The sequence below is a fragment of the Diospyros lotus genome, chromosome 1 (genome assembly GCF_014633365.1).
Source record: "Diospyros lotus cultivar Yz01 chromosome 1, ASM1463336v1, whole genome shotgun sequence".
In the NCBI taxonomy this organism is placed as follows: domain Eukaryota; kingdom Viridiplantae; phylum Streptophyta; class Magnoliopsida; order Ericales; family Ebenaceae; genus Diospyros; species Diospyros lotus.
This window is the reverse complement of record NC_068338.1, coordinates 27,028,620-27,037,039: the sequence shown is the minus strand read 5'-3', so window position 1 is coordinate 27,037,039 and position 8,420 is coordinate 27,028,620. Positions and strand designations below refer to the sequence as shown.

At 32.6% G+C, this 8,420-nt stretch overlaps 1 protein-coding gene across 1 annotated transcript; it reads left to right on the top strand.

Moving 5' to 3' along the window:
• The first annotated feature begins 762 nt into the window (after positions 1-762).
• LOC127791482 (UDP-D-apiose/UDP-D-xylose synthase 2) lies at positions 763-4,218 on the top strand. Its single transcript, XM_052321391.1, has 9 exons — positions 763-1,134; positions 1,500-1,592; positions 1,734-1,841; positions 2,781-2,895; positions 2,982-3,115; positions 3,196-3,297; positions 3,380-3,472; positions 3,552-3,687; positions 3,773-4,218. Exons 1-9 carry the CDS (start codon positions 862-864, stop codon positions 3,886-3,888), a joined length of 1,170 nt encoding a protein of 389 aa, XP_052177351.1. The 5' UTR covers positions 763-861; the 3' UTR covers positions 3,889-4,218.
• The last annotated feature ends 4,202 nt before the right edge of the window (positions 4,219-8,420 follow it).

Here is an 8,420-nt window from a genome sequence, read left to right as displayed (position 1 = left end):
AACAATGACATAATTTTATTTATTTATATAAAAGCTTCTTTATCATCATTTTAGAAATATATTAACTAATAAATAAGGTAAGCGACGTTGGCCAGAAGGGGGAGACAGAGACAGCCAGCTGGTTGGTTCTATTTATGCCCGTCAAGTCTACGAGGAATAATCAGGTGCCATCGCTAGCAGTACATTCTCAGCTGATATTTCCACGTGTACCAATCAGAGTGACTGTAAAACAGCGAGGAAAGGTATTATTTGACAATTTATCCATAATTTAATACAAAAAGTATTATAAAATTAAAGAATAGTGATTTATTTGACAATTTATACATAATTTAATGGCTAATGCTTTATAAGATACGTTAATTAATTAAATACTTTAAAAAATAATATATTTATCTTTAATTATTTAAAATTAAAAATAAAATGTAATAACTGCATTATAACTATTCTTTCACGGGTAATGCTAACATTTGTATCAAGTACATTTAGTTTTTATTAATTCGATTGATTAATTATAAATATATCATAACTTAAATTAATTAATTAAATTATTTAAATATTAAAATAAAATATAAATATTTTATATAAAAACAAAGTGCGCTACTCGTAAAGCCGATAATTACTTAATTAGGCTTACACATAAATATATATAAAAGTTAAAAGTTAAAACTCACTCGGATCCTGGAAATGACAGCGTCCGATTAACTCTCCTCCCTCCTTTTTCCTGCTTTAAATAGGGGACACCAAGATCTTTCTCTCTCCTCTCTCATCATCCCCAATAATATACCCTCTTTCTCACGAAATCTCTAGAATCCCGAGAGAGAGAGAGAGCAGAACACAGAGAAGCAACTTTTAGAGGGGGAAATGGCGTCGGCGGCGAGAGTAGATCTGGACGGGAACCTCATAAAGCCGATGACAATATGCATGATCGGCGCGGGAGGGTTCATAGGCTCGCACCTCTGCGAGAAGCTGATGTCGGAGACACCGCACAAAGTGCTGGCTGTGGACGTCTACAGTGACAAGATCAAGCACCTCCTCGAGCCGGACTCGCTACCCTGGGCCGGTCGCATCCAGTTCCACCGCATCAACATCAAGAACGACTCCAGGCTCGAAGGACTCATCAAGATGGCAGATCTGGTACTCTCTCTGTCTCTGCGATTCCTCGGCTTCTGCTCTTAGTTCGTGTGGTTATGTTTCTTTCAAGTACTGTTGTGAATTTTGGCTGCCTTGCAAGTAGTATCTGTACTCAACGGTCTTGATTACTTGTCACTAAATGCGCGTTACGTTTCCTCTCTCTCTCTCTCTCTCTCTCGCGGCCATTTCTCTCATTGCTGCCTGCGCTTCCAATTTAGATGATGCCATACGTTTTCCCTTAAAATTATATGTTTCTTGATTGATCTAACTCTCCTCTTAGCCACATATATGTATATTTATGTGTTTCTTTTCGATTATACATCATGTTGGTGGATTTGGGCTAATTGGTGGTTCTTTTGTGATGGTAGACTATAAATCTTGCGGCGATCTGTACTCCGGCGGATTATAATACGCGCCCTCTTGACACAATTTACAGTAATTTCATTGATGCTCTCCCCGTGGTACGCAATTTCGGACTTTTCTTGTTGACGTTGAATCTGAATGATATTGGCATTCTTGACGTTTCTGTTGCGTATGTTAGCTAGGATTTGGTTTTAGTTGCTCGGAGTGGATAAAGTTGATGTGGATGTTTTTCATTTTAGGTTAAGTACTGCTCAGAAAATGGCAAGCGTCTCATTCACTTCTCTACTTGTGAAGTCTATGGCAAAACAATTGGAAGCTTTCTTCCCAAGGATCATCCCCTGCGACAGGTAACCGTTCCTTTTCGGCTCTTTTTTGATTCTCTGACTTCATTGTTTTGATGGAAATCAGATCTGTACATTTATTGTTTGCCATCATATATCGCAGTGACATCTTGTTTAATTTTTGTAGTTTGTGTCTAATTCCGTTTATAAACATAGATTTTGATAGTTTGGATGAATTCCAACTGTTTGATTTGGAGCTAGAGAATCTTTTTTATCCACTTCTAATGCTGTTTACAAACAAAATAAATTTGAAGGAATGCTTGCGTACTTGGTGATTTCTACTAAATCTTCTTGTTGTCCTCTTGTATGCTTCTTAATATCATTTTTTATCTCAAGTTTTTCTCTTTGGTAGGATCTCCACTAGTCTTTCCATTCCACAAGTCAGAAGGTGCAACTGGATTTACTGTTTTCTTTTCTTTCTTTTTATATTCTTCATATATCAACTTAACTGAAAGAGCCACATTGTTGGAAGCAAGCATTGCTGTTCTCTCGTTGTTAATGAAAATTATGAAACCTTGTCACACCAGTATCAAGTAAGGAGTGATGCAACATTTTCCCATCTGTTTACGTAGTAGATATATGTATACAGATATCTGTCTGATTTGATGGTTTGAGCTATTTTGTTTTGTTTGAATTCCAAGTTATCAAGCAAGAAGTTTGATCACGCTTTTAGTGAAGTGTTCAAGTTATGGATTGAAACATCTACTAGTTCATGATTGTTTTATCTACTAAAAAGATGGTGGTTCCCAGTTTCTTTTCTTCATGTTCAGATAATTTATTGCCCATATGATAGTCAATTTACTTAAGGGGGTGAATATTTGTGTTAGTTTATGTAGAGTGCTCTTTGAGATTGATAGTCCTGTAGTTAGATTTATTAGACAATGTCTTGATATAATCAATTTGTTTTCTGATGTTTTGAATTTTTTGTGTTTATGCTTGAATTAGGATCCTGCTTATTTTGTTCTCAAAGAAGATGACTCTCCATGCATTTTTGGCCCTATTGAGAAGCAGAGGTGGTCATACGCATGTGCAAAGCAATTGATTGAGAGGCTCATCTACGGTGAGTGAACTTGTCTGGCACTCTGGCTGGTCAGAAGGCTTTTTTCTTTATCTTATGTTCTTTTTTATTCCTCTTATTGGTTACAGCTGAGGGTGCTGAGAATGGTCTTGAATTCACCATCGTGAGACCTTTCAACTGGATTGGCCCGAGGATGGACTTCATACCGGGCATTGATGGTCCCAGTGAGGGTGTTCCTAGGGTTCTGGCATGCTTTAGTAATGTTAGTTCAATTTCCTCTCGTATTTTAAGTATACATCTTTGTTTAACCATTTATTAAACTCTTGCTCGTTTCTAGTACAGAATCTCCTAAGACATGAACCTCTCAAGCTTGTGGACGGTGGCCAATCACAAAGAACTTTCATTTATATCAAGGATGCCATTGAAGCTGTTCTTCTGATGATTGTGCGTATAATGCCTCCCCCTTTATATTTATTTCATGTTAGCTTCAGAACCGACCGTTTAGTGGTGTGTTTCTTTTCCTTAGGAAAACCCAGGCAGGGCTAATGGTCAGATCTTCAATGTGGGCAACCCTAACAATGAAGTTACAGTTAGGCAACTTGCTGAAATGATGACTGAGGTGCTGAGCGAACCCTTTATTTTAGTGATGCCAATTATTTGTCTTGTGTTGCCTTTTATGTTATTCTTTCATTCAACAGGTTTATTCGAAGGTGAGCGGAGAACCTGCTCTGGACGTGCCGACCATTGATGTAAGTTCCAAAGAATTCTATGGTGAAGGGTATGATGACAGTGACAAGAGGATTCCAGACATGACCATAATCAATAAACAACTCGGTATTTCCTTTCTTTCATTTGTTAAAGCAAATTTTTGGTTATTCAGGGTTTCGAACATTCTGACAGAATGACCGACTTTAACCAGGTTGGAATCCTAAGACGTCGCTGTGGGACTTGCTTGAATCAACCCTTACCTATCAACACAAGACATATGCCGAAGCCATAAAGCAGGCCATTTCCAAACCAGTTGCATCCGGCTAAGGCAAACAATTCAACTGTCTGGCAAACATGGAAGAGAATCTCTTGTAATGGCTTCAATATCTTTCAGACGACTACTACATATATGAATTGGTGACCATATGGTTGGTTAATACTCGTATACACTACATTATTTGTCTTTCCTGTGCTGTTCCCGTAGTCTCTCAGGAAATTCTCTCGTAATGTGTTAGGGATTATTATATGAGGATGTTGATGTTAGGGGGCTCCCAAGATAGATTTGTCCTTAACCGCAATGGGGGTCATTTATACAAGCTAAAAAGCCCGCCTTCGTGTTTGTGCTATTCAAGGAATTTGTTTCCTTCCTCTGTTTCACTTCTCCTGCGGAGTCTGTTGTACTATTTGTTCCACTCTCTCCCCATTCCTCAATTTATTTATTTTTTAATTTATAGCACCTTAATGATGGTATGCTAAAGTTTTCAACAACGTTGTAGTAGTTTGCTTGCTTCAATGTCCATTGCTATTCACGGGAAATATATTTAATTATATGTTGTCATATATAGAGATTAAATTAAAATTCAAAGGGTTTTGGGTTTAAGATTTGTTTTTTTATTTATATGGTCTAATATTTGATTATCAAAATATAACTAGTAGGGATAGCACATGGTCCTCAAATGGGTTTTAAAAATTAAAAAAAATATATAAAAATTAAGATATATGTATAAAATTTATTTAAAATTTGTTAAAACAAGTATATAATGCTTAATGGGTTTTAACTATTTCATTTAAAACCAAAACAGATATAGGTATAAGATTTATTTAAAATAAAATATAATTTTGTTTGGATTTAGATATTGATTAAGGTTAGTGAATATTTTTTTTTTTTACTTTTTTCCCCGTAAATTTATTATCAAATAAAAGTATGGTATTTTTTATTTTTTAATTATTTGCAAAAAAATATTGATATTTTTATTTTTAATTAATTTATAATAATAAAATTATTTAAAATTAATTAGGATATTATAATAATTTTATTTTGTATATAAATCTAGTGTTTTTTGGCAAAAATTAAAGTCAAAGACAGTTGTCAGTCAAAAAAAAATTTATAAGAGATTAAGTGACTCAAATTATGAACTTTGAAGGACTAATGAATTTTAATTTATAAATAATAAATGAATTTTTTGTAAATGTGTTGTGTCGTGTATGGTAGGGCATTTTTGTAAGATATGTTAGATCATATAGATTTCATCATGCAGTGGAATAAAATTAATTTTTTTATATATATCATATTTTTTAAAAATTATAATTTATAAAATTAAATGTTAGACCAAATATTATCTTTCGACGAAATCTAATTTTATCGTTAGAATTATTGTCATATAATCCTTTAAATATAGGATGTCGAGTTAATTCACCCAAAACTACTTAAATCCAAACATCTCAAGAAAAGAAGAAGTACAAATTTCTAACTCAAATGAATTCACACAATTTTCTTAACTCTCGAAGAGTTTTAAGTGTTTCAAGAGTCTTGAGAGAAAAAGTTTATAGTTCTATTTATATGGTACCATTAAGAATCCTTAATCCAACTAATAGGCTTTAAAACCCATTTTAATTAGTGTTATTAGGCAAAATTTAATGTGTTAGCAAAACGTTAAATTCAATTATTAATAATTAAATAATTATATTTATAATATAATTATTTATTTAATAAATAAATATATCATAATTAATATTTTTAAAATTACTAATTTATCCATTTGAAAGTGATTTTTATCATAATAAATATATTTATCATAATAAATATATTTATGATATATTAAATAGCACTATAAACTTTTATCATAATAAAGTTTATAGTGCTATTTATGATATATTTATCATAATAAATATATCATAATTAAACCCATTTGAAAGTGATTTTTTATTAAGTGAAATTTTCTATGATTCACAATTAAATTAGCAACGAAAATAATTAACTATTAATTTTCGTAAATCATGAATGATATTTAACAATATGTCATGATTATCCAATTTATTGTGAAACGAGTATTGTGAACATTTTATTACGATACCATGTAATACAATCCTTCTATTATCCCATATCTCGACAAGATATGAAATCACAGTCAGCAGGTTAAATTTCTTAATCTTGTCATATGACCAAATTCAAAATCAATCTTCATTAATGTGACATAACCTTATGGAACACTTCATCGTCATACTATCTTGGTCAATGATTTATCATCAAATGATTGTTGGATCGCATAGGATATTCTTATCATATATCTCAAGTTAATAAATTTCATATCTGATGCATATATACTTCACGCATCATTGAAGAAGACACATAGATACGTATGATCGTTCGTGATTAGAACAACCATATAATATCATTTATATTCTAATCCACCAATACATAAGTATTCAAATTATCTCAAATCTAAGGACTAATTGCACATCTGTAACTAACATTGAATTATTGACCCATAAATAAAATACATGTGATTCAATATTAATAATTTTATTTAGTGAACTCGTTTCTATAATGAACACTCACTCATCTTTCTTTCATATATCATACAGAATGACACAAAAACCACCAACCTTATCTTTCAGTATCTCATACTGAATAAGGAAGAATATGATATACTGTTACTATTATCTAAGTTAGAAATTCTATGGTCAGTAATATATTTATAGTATAACAAATTGTGAATTATCCAAAATTCGTATTTTTAACACTTAAAAATGATATTCACTCATTATTATACTAATAGATATATATTTTTAATTTAAATCATATTATAATTTAAATAAAAATATAAACTTATCATTTAAGTAATATTTAAAGAATTACAAGATCGAATCCCTTTATGAAATTAGAATTAGTCTTTAGGGTTCATATCTAACAAAATAAACATAGAGTTTCGGCTATCTCCACCCATTCGATTATTAACCAAATTATAATTTTAAAATTAGGCTAAAAATTGATTTTCGTAATTTAAATAATTCATAACATTTTGTTATGCTACTTTCTAATTTTACTCATTTATTATAAGAAAATGAAAACAATCAAATAAAAAATATATTAAGACCTATAAAAGTTTTCACAATTTGAAGCAACACAACATAGCCATTCATCATTATGGGGAAATGGATTACCTAGTAATAGTAACGGCGTTTTTAGATTTTTTTTTTTTAATTTGTAAAGATGGTTGAAATTGGTCACTATTAAGTTTGTCTAAAGTTGAGTGTTTTTGTAATTGTCTTTTATTCCAAACCCATCCAAATTTACTCAAAACTCATAAGAAAGAGGCTCAATCCCTTCTTATAATTTTTTATATTTTAAGTTAGTTTTATTATTAAAAATAAAATAAATATGATATAAAATAAATAATATACTTATTTCTTAAAATTCGTGTCTTTGCATAGATTACTCCGAGATGAAATAAACGTTACTCACGTCGGACAAACCTGACGCGAGCATGCAAGAGTGTTTGGGGGAGGGAGTGGGGCCCACCCCCTTCTCATTTTACTCGTGTCAAACAAACATAACATTCTCGTTTAATGTAGATAAGATTAAATCTGATTATTTAATTGCAGATTTGATTCAGTCACAAACTTAAATTTAAATTTAAATACAAAAAATATTTTCCATCAATTTGAATTATAAATGCAAAAGAGTTTAAATTTAAAAACTTAAATACCACCGGGTTGGATAGGATATGAATAAGATTCTAAAAGCAGAAAACAAAAACCCCCCCCCCAAAAAAAAAAAAAAATCAACGCGCACTCTTTGGATGAAGGAAGAAATACATAAAGAACAGATATTGATGCATGAATTTAATGACACAAAACAATGCAGATATTTAGATTTCTTAAAAAGAAAGAAAGAAAGGAAAAACGCATAAACGTTGATCATATTTATGGGAAAACTGACGGGCTGTTTCATTATTATATTCTGGTAACTGAATCCTTTAGAATCCGAGGGAATTTCGGGAAATCCGCATGCAAAAGATACATAGAGAAGTTAGAGAAATGGGCATAAATAGAGAAACATTTCTACCCAAACGGAGGAGAAGATGGATTCCGCTGCAGCGGCCTCAGAAGCAGCTCCGACGAGCGGCGTGGCGGTGAAGGATGGAGAGGAGGCGGCGAAGACGTCGCCGGAGGATGTGGAGACCGGGCTGCTTGTTCCTTGTCCTGGTTTGTTGAGTTGGGAGGACTGGCTGTGGCTGACCCGGTGGAGTTTCAACGAAGAGCAGATTTATGCGTATCCGTTTCTGAGCGGGGAGGTGTTGGGTTGCGAGGCTGGACTTACCTTTCCCGGCGACGACGAAGTGGTGGTGTGGGAAGACGATGTCTGGAATTTGAAAGAGATTCAGCGTGTCCCGCCTGGCGCCTAGAGGATTAATGTAGGATTAGTTTAGTTTACATCTCTGCTGTTATTATATAATTATTATTAGTCGGAAAAAAGGCCTTAAAGTTATTATATATAATGATATTTTGTGGGTAATACAAATCTCTTTTCTGTTTGTGTTTGATGGTACAAAATCACCCAACTACCCAAAGCTATG